Source organism: Schistocerca piceifrons, chromosome 1, assembly GCF_021461385.2.
Source record: "Schistocerca piceifrons isolate TAMUIC-IGC-003096 chromosome 1, iqSchPice1.1, whole genome shotgun sequence".
Lineage (NCBI taxonomy): Eukaryota > Metazoa > Arthropoda > Insecta > Orthoptera > Acrididae > Schistocerca > Schistocerca piceifrons.
In genome coordinates this window covers 628,787,360-628,804,599 of record NC_060138.1, presented here as the reverse complement: position 1 = coordinate 628,804,599, position 17,240 = coordinate 628,787,360, and the positions used below count along the sequence as shown (strand labels likewise).

The window sequence follows — 17,240 nt, the reverse complement described above, 5'->3', positions numbered from 1 at the left end:
TTCCTTCTCATTTCTCCAGCAAAGCCTGTGTTCCGTCTCTAAAGAAACATGCAGGCCATAAGCTCTTACACATCAGTCTTCCTACGATGTAGATAAGTCGTCGAATCTCGTTATATTATGGCACTGTATTGACGACATAGCGAAGTATGTGTTGGTAGGAAGCAAATGAAATCAAAGTCTTGCATTAAACCACCACTAAAGATATATAAGTCTTGAGTAAAGGGTGCTGCCTTCGTAACTTTAATCTTAACAAGTGTGCGTGATCGAACATTTTGCGCGAGGATGAACAAATCCTCTTCACCTCCAAACAGCTCATGTACGTTTGAACAAGATCAATTTGTGCACGTAATACTTCGAACTCGGATGGCGATGCCTGTAGCAGGCCTCAAAAAACGAAGAGGAAACGTTATATGTGCTGCATTGACTGGTTAACGAAACGAAACACGTAGGTCGCAGTAACTTATTCAGTGAGCTGAAGATGTAACGATATAACCACGTCAATGGCATAATTATTTCAGTATGAACGTGATTAACATATTTGATCCTATTGTCATTCGTGGCTTCTTTGATTAAAAAGTAGGATGCAATCATGAGAGATTATCTGCAGCACCCCTGTCTTTATAGCGAACTTCAGCTCTCTCTTCCCTCTGGCAGTACGGCTTCAAGAAACTTTTTTTGTTTAAATTACTGCTTCCTTAACTGCTGTAGGATCAACTGTTTCAACTGGTTAGAGAACACGAGGACTAGAAGTTAAAAGTATACTGGTGTGCAAAACTCTGGCAGTACGGCTTCAAGATTATTGTTTTGTTTAAATTGCTGCTTCCTTACCTGCTGTAGGATCAACTGTTTCAAGTTGAAACAGTTGCTTACTACATCCTTACCTGCTGTAGGATCAACTGTTCCATGTTTTGTTAAAACCATATTATGCGCAGCATTCCTCTTCACCTTATCATGACACTCCTTTGCTCTCATATTCCAATCTCAAAGCCTCCTTGTGCGAGTAAAATTATCCAAGAACTCACTACTCATGTGCTCAAAATCGCTCGACATGCTCTATCAATTGACCTTTGCTTGTACGAGCCCGCACATCGATGGTGTGCACGTACACATACTGGTAAGAGACTATAAAAACGATTGGTTCTAGTCGGACGCTGGTTGGTTTTACCCGACAGCAGTGCTGTCCGATTTGCGTTCTTGAGTTTTTAACATGCGGGAAACAAAAAATTGTTTTATTGATATTTCTGACGGAATGCGCTGTTAATGTCGATAACCTCAGTTCGAAGACAGGGGAACCATCGATCATGCGTGGTTAAGCAGAAAGGATCTCCTGCACACTTAGATAGTCACGTGCATGTGTTCCTTGATGACTAATTTCGAGAATGCACCCCTACTGAAACGATCACCACGAAGGTTGGGCCTTACGAGAAACAACTCAATATGGGGCATAGTAAGTCCCATGTGGTTCAATGTCGGTACGAGACTGATAAAAAATTGTGCAAATGTGTTGAGGAAGCCTTTCGAAGAATACTCCTGAGGTTCTCCCGAATACGTCAGGAAGGACATGGAGACGCATAGATGTCTATGTAAGGCACGATAGTGGACATACAGATCCCCTGGACACAGTTTTAACACGTAACCAGTCCAGCAGAGAATATACAGTTTGGGCCTGGGGGTTGAGGAGTTTTCGGACACACTGTTAACGTTACGGGGCGGAAAGATCATTAATCGTACAGTGAGGTGCCGGCCGGGGTGGCCTAGCGGTTCTAAGCGCTACAGTCTGGAACCGCGCGACCGCTACGGTCGCAGGTTCGAATCCCGCCTCGGGCATGGGTGTGTGTGATGTCCTTAGGTTAGTTATGTTTAAGTAGTTCTAAGTTCTAGGGGACTGATGACCTTAGAAGTTAAGTCCCATAGTGCTCAGAGTCATTTTCGTACAGTGAGATGACGAGCGTGAACGTCGTGGCGAGCCCTTAACGTCGCCTCATCGCATTGGAACTCCATAAGGATCTCCCACGTTTGTGGGACCTCATGCTAACTCAGCAACACCAAAAAAGATAATTAGAGAACACGAGGACTACAAGTAAAAAGTACACTGGTGTGCAAAACTTAAGGACGAAACTAACCTCCACATTATGTGTCACTGCCAAAAAACATAGCTCGATGAAACTTGGACCGTACAAAGAAAGAACTGTTACAGTATAGCACAGAAGGTAATGAAATAAATACTCAGTGAGACGAACAGAAATGACACTTTTATTCAGAGACAACAATTACACTGAAGTCAGAGCTACATATGATAATCTCCTGGACATTACAAAAGACATGACATATTCCTTAATTGGGTGCATGATCACCACTGACGGCAATGCATGCTCTGCAACTTGATGCCATTCTGGTCACAGGGCTGATAGGGAGTTCTCGTGGTAGGGCGTTCCATGTCTCCACCAGTGCGGCTGAAATCTGCAGGATGGTCGTTGGTGCATGTGGGCACGTTGAAATACCTCTTTTCAATGTGTCCCACACGTGTTCGACGGAGTTTAAGTCGGGGGAGAAAAGGCCGAACAGTCCATTCGCCGAATATCCTCTCGTTCCAAGAGCACCTCCACTAGCGATCAAATGGCTCTGAGCACTATGGGACTTAACATCGGAGGTCATCAGTCCCCTAGAACTTAGAACTACTTAAACCTAACTAACCTAAGGACATCACATACATCCATGCCCGAGGCAGGATTCGAACCTGCGACCGTAGCGGTCGCGTGGGTACAGACTGAAGCGCCTAGAATCGCTCGCTCACACCGGCCGGCGCACTAGAGCTGTTCGAAGCGGTCGTGCATTGTAATCCATAGAAATGAAGTCAGATCAGAATGGACAATGAAATAGACACCTGGGAAAGGAGTGCAGTGTCACAACAACGTTAATCGGTGAGTGTATCGTGTTCAAAGATTTGGAGATCAGTACGCCCGTGCAACATTGTCCCTCGCTATACCATAACACCTGGACCTCCAAAACGATCATGTTCAATGATTCTCACAAGGAGAAATATGGGAACACGTAATGCACATAGGAACATTGTCGAGTATGACGTTTTGATGGTCCAGGTTTTATGGTCTGTAGTGAGTCTGCAGCCTGTGGTCTAAGGGCTAGCGTTGCTGCCTCTGGATCACGGGGTGCCGGGTTCGATTCCCGGCCGGGTTGCGGATTTTCTCTAACCGGAGACTTGGTGTTTGTGTTGGCCTCATCATTTCATCATTATGGACTGTGTAAAAATAGGGACTTTGTACAGGCGCTGATGACCGCGCAGTTGAGCGCCCCACAAACCAGACATCACCATCATCATAATGTAGCGAGGGTGTCCTGACCTCTAAATCTCTGAACGCGGTAAACTCACTGGTCAACGTTATTGTGGCATTCTACTCCTTCCCCCTGTGGGTCTTTCCACGTGTGCATTCGGTCCCGACTTAAGTTTTATGACAATACGCGACCATATCGAACTGCGCAGGTGAAGGAGCTCTTGGAACCAGAGTATACTGCCCTTCCCTTTCTCCCAACTGAAATACGATCGAGCACGTCTGGAACACGTTGGAGAGACGTTTTACAGCATGGCCAGGTGCACTAACGACCATCCAGCAGTTGTCAACTGCGCTGGTGGAGGACTCAGACGCCCTGCCACAACAACTCCTTACCGACGTTATGGCCAGAGAACATACTGCCGTCCGAAGTGATCACACGTTACGTAGCCTACTAAAAACCATGTCCCGCCTTTTTTAATGTCCAGAGGACCATCATAAATTGTCTTTGAATAAAATTGTCATTTCTGTTCGTCTCATTGCTTATTTCTTCCAGTTACCTTCTGTACTATACTGTACCAGTTCATTCTTCATCGAGCCGCGATACTTGCCAATGAAGTCCTGCGAATGTTACCTTCGCTCTTAAATTTTGTACACCAGCTAAAATGAGCATCTCTACATGTATAAATTGAGGTCCTCTGCTCGCTTCTGACAGTATGTTCAGGTTAATGTCAGGAAGTGCGTTAGGCATGCTGTTAAGATTTTCGGTAATAGGTAGACTGATTTACGAGGAGAGTTTGTTTATAAAATTTAAAAATATTTAGTTGCAAACTGGCTGAACTATCATGAATTAAAGTCAGCCACCACTGTGGAAACGATGCCATTGCCGTTGAATGGCAGAATTCACTGGAAGAATAGGTCTGCGTGGCGCGACTCTCGCTATCATGCACCGTTAACAGGCACAACACGTCCGGTGCGGCGCCTTCAGTGTTGACGCGCCGTAACGTATTCACATATCTTTTCTTTGGACACCTTCAGATTGATGTTGTTCATAAATATTCGTGGATTCATGAGTTTTTTAAAGCAGGAAACAGAAATGGGCAAGATCTTCACATCATAAAATAGAGAATGGAATGAAATTCATAAATTCTGTGTGGATGACTACAGAAGATTTCGAAAGAGTTCTGCAGATGGTTGGGAGACGCATTTCGAAAAGACACGACAATTTCAACGCGCCACTGCTGTCATCGAGTATTTGCAGAGCAATGCGAGTGACTTCCGTTGCGTCAGTTTTCGTCACTCTGGTTATTACGACGACGCCTCTGGCAGGGCGGGCTGCTCCTGCGCGATCGGGAGCGCCCGTTTGCTCTTCGCCGCTCGCTGCAGCTCCGAGGCCCCCTGGTCGCGTTTGTGTGGCCCATTGTCGTTTCCTGTTCTGGAATTTGTACACCTTGTGCTGTCAATTTTGTCCATTACGGACATGAAGTGCCATCCAATTGAGAGACTTGCACTAAACCACTGAGTCACATGAAACTGTTATTACTAGAACATATCCATCTTTACTTATCTTCTCACATTTTATACACTAAATTTTTCCGTCGCGTTTTTGTCTGTATGTGAAGAGTAATCTGAGGAACAAACGTACGACTTTTCCTAAGAAGTAGGGCACTGTACTTCAGTGCTACCACACTTCGTAAAAAACTTCCAAACTAGAGACTGATGCCATTCTGCAATACAACCGGTGTCCGAGGACGACAGTCTGAAGCAACCGTACAGACTAGGTGCGCGCTTGTCTACCACAAGTGTTTCGCTCAGTAGGTTACGCCTCACGGCAACAGTGTGTTATTGTCTTAGCAGTGCTGTCTGCCGATTATTTTTTCATATCTCTGTTGCTCGGTTCTATCGGCGCTGTTCATAAAACAGCACTGATTGCTTTTCCCATTTTCTACCATAACCAAATATTTCAAAGCAATGGAAACGTCACCAATAAACATTACTCGTTTTTTTAAAAAAAGTTTTATTTAGAAACCAAAAAATTTTAGCTCTGCTGTCATGGCAAGTTGATAAGCCGGTTTTTCACCCAATTATTAGTAAAACACGAAAAAACCTATTATAACCTATACCAAAGAAATACCGAAAAATACTGGTTATTCATAACTAAGACATCGGTATTGGTTTTAACCGTCAGATTTTCCCTTCTTTACTTCACAGTCGATAGTCAGCAAAATTTAATAATGTAAGAGAACTGTGCTAGTACATTCTCAGATAATTGCGAAAACAGTCGTCATCCAGGTCTTTCAACAACGTCAGATGACTAAACAGCAACTATTTTTTTAGCCCACATGTACCTTTTTTCTTGCATTAGAAGCATGTAGTAGCGTTATGAGAGCAGTATCAATTCTCCTCTCTTTCCATCTAACATAAGACACGGCGAGTCTGTTCTCCACAAACTCGAGAGCCTACTGAGAAAATCAGGCGCTACGTCTAGCCGTTTGATTGCCGCGTCGGACTTCGTTGGGCCGACCAAATTAGACCGTCTGCAGTGCACTTAAGCTCATACAAGTACGCATAATTGAAAATCGATCAATCTTCAGGCGGCGAGTACAACGAAAATGCACGTGCAAGATTTTCGTACAGATGCTGAAGCACGTGTGCTTGTCAGCTACGTGTTTAGCCGCCTTTAAGGCCTCTATACACCCACCAGTTTATCGGCCGACGGATCGACTGATCGACCGACCGACCGGTTTCGGGGCAGCCTACACACAACTCGACCGACTACACTCAGCAATTGCAGCGCCGCGCCGTCGTTGTGACTTGTTTATCTTAAGTTCATTGCATTCATGTACTACGAGATCCCGCCTGGTTTTACACGGAAACAAAAACGGGGGTTTGCCTCGGCCAAAAAAGGCCGAGAGATCTGTTAGCAAAGAAGTGGCTAATGCAAGGAAGGAAGTTCACCCAAGTGCTGTTATTTAACCCTGAGTTGCTACTGTGTTCGTTTGTACCACCGTTGCTACGAGGGCTCTCACAGACCCGACCTGCGTATGCCTGATTTGTTAAGGATAGGGAGCACAAAAGGGCTTCACATTAACGTATGTTGTCTAGATGAAGTAAACAAACACGTTTTGCTTTGAGTTTGAGAAAACTGTTGTCCTTGATTACTACGTAATCAAATTAGACAGTGATTCTAACAATTACATACCGTTCAGAAGAAAAATGGTTACACAATGTGACTGTCGTGTGTCATAGCACACAAAGTAGAACAATAAGAGCTACGAAAACCAAACTCAGGCGGTAGCGTTCTCGCTTCCCGCGCCCGGGTTCCCAGGTTCGATTCCCGGCGGGGTCAGGGATTTTCTCTGCCTCGTGATGACTGGGTGTTGTGTGATGTCCTTAGGTTAGTTAGGTTTAAGTAGTTCTAAGTTCTAGGGGACTGATGACCATAGATGTTAAGTCCCATAGTGCTCAGAGCCATTTGAACCAAACTCAGGTATAAACAGATGAGTAGAAAATATGTACGAAAACTTTGTAAGTAAACGGAGAGTCTCCACAATGTCTTTTGAACGTACTGTTTCTACACGTCGTTTTACCACACCAGGCCACTACATGCAGTCTTTACAAATTAAACTCGAGTGTTTTTTGAGATACACAAACGTTGAACAACTGTAAAAAATATATTGCAGTTACTATCTTCACACCCACAGCACCGTCCTCTCTTAGGCACCGTACTCTGGTTCACACTCCCATCGTCTTGCTGTTCGACCCCCGCCAGTCTGTTGGCAGATCTTTAGAGAGGTCGGTTGATATGCTTACTGTCAGTCCTGGGTAGTAATTGGCGTTTGACAAGAGCCATCCCAAGCGATTTCAGAATGTCTCTCCTATTGGTCTCCCCCTGGTTGTTAGCTCTGAAGATGAGGGGACTATTTATGCCTGATACATTCAGTAAGCAAACGAATAAAGGCCAATGGCCACCTTCTAGTTGTTCTTGCTACATCACAGGTGGCACACATCTTATCTACTAAATCTCACCCTTAGTACCATTATACAGAGATATCATCTCCGGTTTCATTTCTTCCCCAGTTGTTGCATCTATTTTGTTGTCATGGTGCATATTACTCATTAGAAGTAGGCACCTGTTTTTCTTTGGTACATAGCTCACTAATGTGGACGTCTTCTGAAAGCCTAAGATACTTTTAAAAGCGTCTCTAACTCTTGTGTTCAATAATTCTGAGGAATTTCCGTCTTGTTCTTCCTTACTGTTCCCAAAAGTGTTAATTTATGGTCTTTCAGAAGTGACAGGGCCAGTTCATAGATTTTAAACCAGTTATCCATCGTTATGTTCCCTGATGTTTTGGAAATATGATTACACAACCATTTTACGGCATCAGCTGCACGATTACTCAACTTATACGGTCCATCTGGCTGCTCACCTAAATAAACTTACAAATTTGACGTGTACGCCGTTCTTGCATCGGCTAGATTGAACACTTTTATTCTATATTTTCCAGGTTTGGGGGGAATGTGCATTCGAAAACTACATCTTCCTCGAAATCTGACAAGCATTTCATCTACAGTGACATATTCTCCAAGAGAATAGTGTGCTATGCAGTTTTTGGTGAACAATCAAATATATTTCGTATAGGAGCCAATTTATCCTCGTTTCGCCTGTCGGAACCTCGTTGACTTATCGTCAGATCTCAGACAATGTGCCAGAAACCTGAATCTCTGTAGGGTCATTGTAGAGTAGGATAATTCCAATCCTGTTCCATCTCTGTCTCATAGTTCTTCTAAATTAACCCTACCAACCTTGTAGATTCCACCCAAATACAAAAGACCAAGAAATCTTCAATTTCACCTTTATCTGTCTCATGAATGAAGGTCTGAGACGAAGAGTATCTCGACTTAGCGGATTCGATGTATTGGTTAGTATGTATGACTACTTCATCCTTTATTTCATCCGTGAAAAACAGCCACCAAATTTCTACACCTGTCCTTTTATTCTTTGCCATTCCCCTCACACCAGGAATATGTGACACAGTATTAAGTGATCTCGTTCTGATACGAGGAGTAGGCATGTCTTTCACCCATTTAGTACGCTTGTTCTTACCAACCAAATATTTCTTATTGTTCTGATATCTATCACTGTCATCCCCACTTTCGTCGCTTTCCGTATCGTATTCACTATATAGTTCGACGTCTAAGTCTCCATTTCCGTCACCTGATTCGTCACTAACGATTTCATTTCGCAGTGCATCGTTACTCAGCTCTTCTGTTTCTCCATTATAGCCCTCGTCTGAAAGAAATAGGCTGATTCAGCAATTTGAATGTGTGCTACAAACGTATTTGTGTTGGGACCAACGATACCATCATTGCTACTCTGGGTCCTACAGCCCCAACAAGTACTGACCTACTTGCTATGGTCGGTCTGGCAGACCCAAACACGCTACGAGCACTCCTAGACAGTGGACTTCCGCCGTCACTTGACGAGCAAATGGCACAGCTGCGCAAGGTAGGAAGCTACAAGGAAAGCTGCTCGTGTGCAGTGTTGTGAACCTAACGAAAACGAATCGCTCACACAAGTCAGTGTGTGGGAGACCCACCAGTAGCAATGCAGGGTTAAGTAGCTGAGAGCCATGATTTTCGTAATTATTTAAGAATGGATGAATCACGCACTTAGTAGGTGCTGAACAACGTCAGACCATTCTTAACGAGAAAGAATAGTCATGAGAGGGGCCGTAAGCTACGAGGAGAGGCTGTTATCTACATTACGATTTCTAGCCACTGGCAGAAGTTAAGTGAAACTCAAACACAGTGTTGTTGTATCCACAATTATTAACTAAACTGCTTCCTGAAGCCTGCAAAGTGATTTAAAGTTGACTGAGGAAATACATCGTGGTAAAGTAAATTAAATTAAAAAAACCAACGAAATTATTTATGTAATTACGATAAAAGAGAACTTTAAGTTTAACAAACTCATTACACACGGTGGTGGCGCACATCATCTAATAAATACAGCAGATACATAAGAAATGAAGCATTTAGCAACATGTATAAGAAATGAAGCACTTTGTAACTGTCGGAACTGTAAAAAAAATCCCGCCCTTTGCTCTTCATAGCAGAGGGTTTCGATACAGACTGGACTTTTTCAACAATTAAGCAAGTAAACTTTGTGAATTAACATTCATTAAAAGTCGATGTTTCAGTTTTTAGATTTCTTTCCCGATAAGTACTGGAAACCTAAAAACAGAAATCGGTAAGGTCGGAGCACCTTAGTTTCTTTCTATGGTTTCGTGATACACGAAACCATTAACATTTCGTTAAAAAAATAGAACAGTGCTTCATTTCTTGCATCTATGTTGTTGTACTCCTCGCACAACGTATCCCACAAACAACTGAGTCTTTAAATTTCTCTGGAAACTCTATCCTTAGAGTCTCGTTCGCCTCGCGCCGTGTCATGTGTATTATTGGGTTGGTGCATAATTTCGTACCGTTTTTCCATAACGTTAATAAACACAACACATAAACATAACACAAATTGTAGTCATATTTTCCTTCGCTATTTACAACAGCCTGCCAACGCTGCGGTAAAAGATATTTGCAGATCCGTAGGTAAACCAGCCGCAGCCCGCTGGTCGGAAAATAGAACATAGTCCAATAAAACGTGGCGCACAGTGATCAGTACGTCACAAGCACCACACATTGGAGGGACCATGTGTCACAGGGCTGTGGCCTGTACGAAGACGAGTGAGGAGAACTCTTCCCGTCTACGTGACTGGAAGGAGATACACCACACCCGCGTTGTGGGCTTTACTAAACAGAGCTTATTGTCAGTCACTTCCAGCCACTCATCCTCCCATTGACGCAAGACTCTTGAGCCCAACAGCGAGGTAATAGCATATAGAAGGATGGCACACTGAAATACCTGCGGATAGAGACACCCCTCCTTCGCTGCTAGATCCGCCCTTTCATTCCCAGCAATGCCGACGTGCCCTGGTACCCGACAGAAAGCCACCTTCTTCCCCAGTCGTTGTAATTGGAGAGAGCATCATGGATGGTCTGTACTACTTCACCTGCTGTGTACAAAAGTTTCAACGTGCGAAGTCACTTAGAGAATCGGAACAGAAAAGAAATGTAGCACTGGAAGAACGTCTCATTTGCTCCAGTGCCCGCAAGATCGCAGCCAATTATGCATCAAAGACAGTAAACGCTTGAGGCAGTTGGACCTTGAGGACACGACCCGGGAAAACAACGGAGCAACCAACAGATTCCCCTGTTTCGACCCATCCGTAAAAAACAGCTACATAGTTATGGTGCTCAGATAAAATGTCAGAAAATATCACTTTAAAAACGGAAGCAAGAGTGTAATCTCTCTTGTACTGCACCAAATCTAAAACCATTCTGGGCCTCTCCAGTAACCAGGGCGGCAGGAGGTTAAAACCCTCGATTTGGGACCGTACTGGCTCCACACCGAGGGACTCCGGCACACATTGCACGCGGATGCCAGACGGCATCGTGGTTCAATGACGGTTGGGAAAAAGACATTCCAGAAGCTGATCAGCAACAGTATGGTTTGCGGGTGAAGTCGGAGCTGCAGGAAACTACGCGCTTGATGCACCACGAGCAGCTGCCGCCAGAGGATGAGTGACGGTTTCCCGACTTCAGCATAGATACTGTGTATGGGACTGGTCCTATAATCACCTTTGACCAGCCGGAGCCCCTCGTGGTGGACAGCATCAACGATCTTAAAATAGGAAGTCCTCGCTGATCTATACACCATGCATCCGTAGTCCGGCCTTGAACGCACGGAAGCCCTTTAAAACTGGAGTAGACGTCGCCTGACCGCTCTCGAGACTTGTAGCTAAGACACTAAGATATTCAGCGCCTTCAGTGTTTTGACTTTCTCTCAGGTGTGGCAACCATGACAATCTGAAGTCAAAAATGAGGCCCAGAAACCGTACTGAATCACTAAAATTTAGGATGGTGTCCCCCAAGGCAAGGCAGGTAAATTAAAAATACTGCGAGAACGATTAAAATGAACACACACACACTTGTCTGCAGAAAACTGAAAACCCACCTTCTCAGCCCACTCCTCTAGCCTCCGCGCTGTACGTTGCAACTGACGGCTCGCTGAAGCAACACTGGAGTAGGAACAGAAAACATGAAAATCGTCGACGAATCGGGAGCACTGTGCTGGACTCCTTGCCGACACGTGATACTGTTGATGGCTGAGACAAAGAGGGTAACAAAACACTGACCCGAGGGGTACCATTCTCTTGCTCAGGCAGCTAGCTGTGTTTGAACATTGCAACACCCTCCAGGAATGCGTGGACCTAACACACAAGTGATCAATAAGCCGTTGACTTATCCATCCCAAAGTCCTCGTGTCATCTTTGGAGGTGACCTGTGTCTTGGTGGACGGAAGAGTGCCGTTCAGCCATGTGGAGCTGGTGTGGGCTCTTTGACGATTTAAAAGCTACCCTACCGCAGAAAACCTCATAGTCCTTCGAGTCGTGAGAGCAAATGCCCGACGTGTAATTAAGGAGAGCAAGGAAAGGTCATGGCAAGCGTTCCTGGACTCCATCAACCATTCCACTTGTTCTATGGAAGTATGGGAAGCCATCAGGAGGATTTCTGATAGACGCAGTCGTTCACCAGTAGCCGTAGTGCTGAGACGAGGATGTCTCCAAACAGCGCCTGGAGACATTGCTCTGCGCATTTTCATCCGGAAAGAAAGTTCCTTGCGGGTTGTTCGAAAGAGTGCGGCAAAGGTGAAAATCTGAGGGCGCAAGATAAAGTGAATAAGGTGAGTGCGGAATGATTTTCAAATCCAAATTCTGTATATGGTTTTTTGTCAGTCTAGCAGAATGCAGGCGTGCGTTATCGTGGAGTAGTATCACTTCACGCGGTGTTCATGGCCGTTGTTCTTGGACAGCCTCTGCACGTCATCTCAGCCGGCCGTTGTGGTCGAGCGGTTCTAGGCGCTTCATTCTGGAACCGCGCGACCGCTACGGTCGCAGGTTCGAATCCTGCCTCGGGCATGGATGTGTGTGATGTCCTTAGGTTAGCCAGGTTTAAGTTCTTTTAAGTTTTAAGTTCTAGGGGACTGATGACGATGACCTCGGATGTTAAGTCCCGCCGCGTGGGATTAGCCAAGCGGTCTAAGGCGCTGCAGTTGTGAACTGTGCGGCTGGTCCCGGCGGAGGTTCGAGTCCTCCCTCGGGCATGGGTGTGTGTGTTTGTCCTTAGTATAATTTAGGTTAAGTAGTGTGTAAGCTTAGGGACTGATAACCTTAGCAGTTAAGTCCCATAAGATTTCACACACATTTGAACATTTTTTTGTTAAGTCCCATAGTGCTCAGAGCCATTTGAACCATTTGAACCACGTCATCTCAGTTGTTAAAAATAAATGTCAGCAATGATGCTTACACATCGGGAAAACAATTCGTAGTACACCAACCGCCGTTTTTCCACCAGATACATAACATTATCTTTTGTGGATGCGCGCATGTCTTTGTAAGGGAAGTTGCTGCTTTATTTGGGCTCAACCATTGCCTTCTTTTCATTACGGTAGCGCAAAGACACCATTTCTCGTCACCAGTAACGAAATGAGACAGGAATGGTCGGTGTTTTTTACAAGCCAATTGGTGTCGAGAAAGCAGAGATGCATACATGGCCACTTGTAATTTTGGCTTAGACCATGCTATACGCATACAGCCGATGTTTTAACCCCCTCCCCCACTGCACGCAAATGTCGCACGTTGGTGGAATGATCACTGTTCATCACATCTGCCAGTTTTCTGTTACACTTACGTGGATTAATGCGTTTAAACGGTCTTCATCAACTCTCGAAAGTCTTCCTGAACGTGGAGAGTCACAAATGTCAAATCGGCCCTCCTTAAAACAAGAAAACAATTTTCTTGCAGTGCTCTGTCCAGTGGCATTATCCCCATATACGGGGCAAATGTTTATGGCTGCCTCCGTTGCTGTCACCCCACTATTGAAGTCCAAATGAAAGAATATGTCGGGAATGCTCCGATTTCTCCACTTGGCACTCTGTTTTCTAGCGTCCACAGCCCCACTCACCATCTCCAAATGACAAAACGACAATAAGCAAACTCAAATAGCGACAGTGAACTGTAAATAAAAATGACAGTCGAGAATGCAGTGACAAAACACGGATTTTAGACGGGTGGTTGGCATGACAGCACTACACACTTCACAACGAAAGTTCGGCGGTCGGTCAAAACGCCTACACACATCAGATCGTCAGTCGGTCGGTTCGTGCGTGTGTGGGCCCTTTACGGAAATGGGAGTCAGAGCAGAGTAGCTGGGCGCGCTGCACGCACACTTCCGTGAGTCCGCTTCAAGCGCGGCAGACCACAAAGCCGGGGCCCGCGGCGCGCTTCCCGCGTCCCTCTACCGCCGGAGATTGTTGCGAGCGCGAGGCACGTGACCGGCGGCGACTGGCCTGGAGCGGCGTTGTGGTAGCGGCGGCAGTAGTTCCCCAGTGCCACGGCCGGTGTGAGCAGTAACCGGCAACTGGAGCATGGCGGACACGGGGCTCTCCAACGGCGGCCCGCACTTCGAGCAGCCGTGGGAGATGACCACTCTGCAGGTGAGGCCGGCTACCTCCTTGTTCCTTGCGGACTGGCAGAAATTTTTGTCCACTTGCAGTGTTCACGTGAGGCAAATGCTACTGTGTGCTGAAGGTGGTTGGTACTGAAAGAATATTTAATGCCCTGTGCAAAAACGAATCGTAGAAGATGCAAAGCCTACTGAATCATCCAAACACTCGCGCATCGCATCCCTAACAAGTATGATTAGAATAAGTACCTTGTACAGTGTGTCTGGCAAGAACGTGATATTTGCCCCCCACAATCTTGGTTGTGGTGAGTCTGATCCGTGACATAGCCCGAGGTATATGATGGGTTGGAAGGTGATAATTTCGTTGTGAGTTGTCGAAGCCTACGAATGTGAAAGTAGAAAATCTGGTTGTGCTAACAAAGTGACATACAGCGAAGCCTAATGTTTACGTCCGCGCCACATTGAAAAATGCAAAGGGGGGTCCAATACGTAACTTTTACCGGATTTACATATACGTCCAAATCTACTTTCTGCCCCACTCTGTCCGTTTCCTCCCTCCTATGTGTTAGATGGAGCCTTGTTTATTGTTATTGCAAATTCAGATTCCATTGTAGTAATCTAATCATAAGCCAGTAATGCATAAATACGACTAACGTTTTTTCTGTGAAAATTGTCTGCAAGGAGGAAAAAACGCATTGTTATTTATACAATTTTTGTTTAAAGTAACGAGGAACAAATGCCCTATTGTTGAAGTTGAAACTGCGAAAAAGAAAAAAAACTGCACATTGTCGCAGCAAAAACAGAGCATTTTCTTTGCTAAGTAACATAGAACTGGTCGTCAACGTAACACACACACACACACACACACACACACACACACACACACACACACACACACGTTTTTTCCAATTTCGCGCATGTATGAAAGTGTCACTTGCCAATAAGCAAAGCTCGAAACAAACTTCTAATGCTCAACAAAGTACAATTAGAAGAGGTTAAAATGTAATTCATCATATTTCAAAAAACATTCAAGATACGTAATAAAGTTTTTCGGACACCAAGGGACTAAATATTATTATCAACAATAATTTATTTTTAACGGAATAGTATATTTTGACGACTGTATACTAGAAGATGCAGAGTGTACTGTAACATAGCGCTCGTCATTGTTTATAGTGGAACTTTTTCCACAAATATGCAGGAGGTTTGCCACACGTGACAGGAGTCTGACACTTGTTAGATTTCCGCCCCTCTTACGTGGTGTTTACATTGAAGTGGAGATAAAATTCCAGCAACTAGCCCCCCGGATTAGTAAGTTAGCTTTTTATTTTAGCTTAAGTTTCATTACTCAAGCTTCATGTCACTGTTCTCTTCAGGTTCAATAGAATGCTGTTAAAATATATCGCACCAGTTGTAAATTGTGGTAAATACCTCCCCCAGATAAAAATAATGTACTAATTACGTAATTAATTCCATTTTGCTTATTAGTCTTTAACGAACACCTTGTTCCGTTTTTAAATATTTCTAGGAATTAATCTATTTCTTCATCCAGAATCATTGCCGTCTTGTACGAAGGTTTTACTTCACTTTTTGCGTTACTGACTATCAACGCATTAAAACTTGTCTGCTGAAACAAATTCTGCCTATGTGCAGAAGCTTAGTAGTTCGGCGACATGTAATGTGTAAAGTCATATTAGTTGAAAGAACCGCCGCAAAATAGTTTGGGATCCCAGGGAACAGGATTCACGCTGTGTTGGCTTCCGGCGACGAACTTGAGGTTCGCTTGAAACAGACTGCTGCAATTAAGTTCCCAAGGCTGCGCGTCAGCTGCAGCCTGGAGTGAGCATGGTGGCGAAATATCGCTGTAGGAAGTCCGTCGGCAAATGTGTTCCTCGGCGTCGGCTTCCGTATGTGTTGAAGTGTCGCTGATTTGTGTGTCCTTTCCCGGAAGCAGTAGGTGGTACGGCCGGCTTGCTACAGTTCTACGATTTGTCAGTTTTTGATGGGGGTGAGTTTAAAATTAGTCGCTTGTGACCTCGTTTGTTTTATCACAATTAAACAACGCAACTGTATGTGAACACCGAACTCCTACTAATTTGGTCCAACTGGTTTGGGCACTAAAATGCGACCGTTTCGGGTCGTAACTCATTACCGTAGTAAACTGCCATTTACTGCTTCTGTTTACGATGAAAATTGCGTCCATTAGGCCTATTTGACAAATTTATAGATTACCGGAATGTTGATTACTGACCTTAAAGTTAATACAGGGCAAATATTGTCCTACTTGCTAAGTTTGATATGTACGTCGGGTGTACTGGAGATTGTTTTTCTTCCGTTCTCCTTTGGCCAGTGACGTCACCAGCAGCGCCCTTTTTGTTGTGGTGACAGATCTGTGAAGCATTCGCCAGTGTGGATTCAGACAGAAGGAGAAATATTTGGCGAAGCCAACGAATGTGACATGACAATCTATATATAGTACATTCCGTACTTACTTACGTCCAGTTGGAAGCCCCTGTTTTATTACTGTGGTCAGATTTTTAAATTTTTTGTTGTTTGAAGGCATTAATAACAAGAACGTTCCCGTCTAAAGCTCTCATATGCCCTCAGGGTTCCTGCCTATTCTTCCATAGCAAACGTGAGATTGTTTGACGACGTAGTCGCCTTACTAATACGTTGCTTCACCGATCAAAGCTGACGGGATGTATCGTATTCTTAAGTGTGTTCATGTGAATTGGACTATAATCGCATTAAAGAGAACGTCGATCTTTAACATTTCCATGTTAACTGATTCTTCCGTCGCTTCTTGGTAGAGCATAATTATAAAGAAAAAACAATATTGTGGATGTTCTACAGGATTAATTTATTTAGTTAACCTGGTTTTCGGCTTACAAGACGATCATCAGACTTTGATAGCGTCGTCAAAGAAGTTCGTGTTTGTAAATAACACTGGAAAAAATGTTAAGCGTTTTCCAAATGCTTGCTATACTCTGTTCCTTTCTATTCTTCATTTTCTTGTATCTAATATATTGTCATTGCTTGTGTACGTGATCTATTATGTTGCTACATTGTCAGTTACATCTTTTATGTATCACTTTCCATACTTAACACCTCTTAGTCATTCTTTAGTACTCTTGGAAAGCACTAATTTTAGCGTATCGGGATTGTTCATTTAAACTGTTATATAGGCATTATTTTTCGAGTTTGACGTTAATGCTTCTCCCTGCTTTGCACTATTTACATTTATTTACTGTTAAACTTTTTACCTTCTTAATTGCATTGCAGCAGCAGTGCAAAAGATGGCGTTTGTGTGTTTGTGCTTCATTCTAGACGTGCAACCTTCTTTTGGTGTTTATTAACTTCTTTGACGAC

At 44.2% G+C, this 17,240-nt stretch overlaps 1 protein-coding gene across 3 annotated transcripts in view; it reads left to right on the top strand.

Moving 5' to 3' along the window:
• The window catches only part of LOC124804677 (calpain-A), a 620,886-nt gene that overhangs the window by 252,466 nt on the left and 351,180 nt on the right, over window positions 1-17,240 (top strand). The window contains exon 1 of one of the 3 annotated variants that reach the window (XM_047264946.1): window positions 13,776-13,902. The exons of the other annotated variants lie outside the window; for them this stretch is intronic. Within the exon in view, the coding sequence (XP_047120902.1) occupies window positions 13,834-13,902 (69 nt within the window). The 5' untranslated portion in view covers window positions 13,776-13,833. Of the gene's footprint in view, window positions 1-13,775; window positions 13,903-17,240 lie in introns of those variants that run through there. 3 annotated transcript variants of the gene reach the window in all.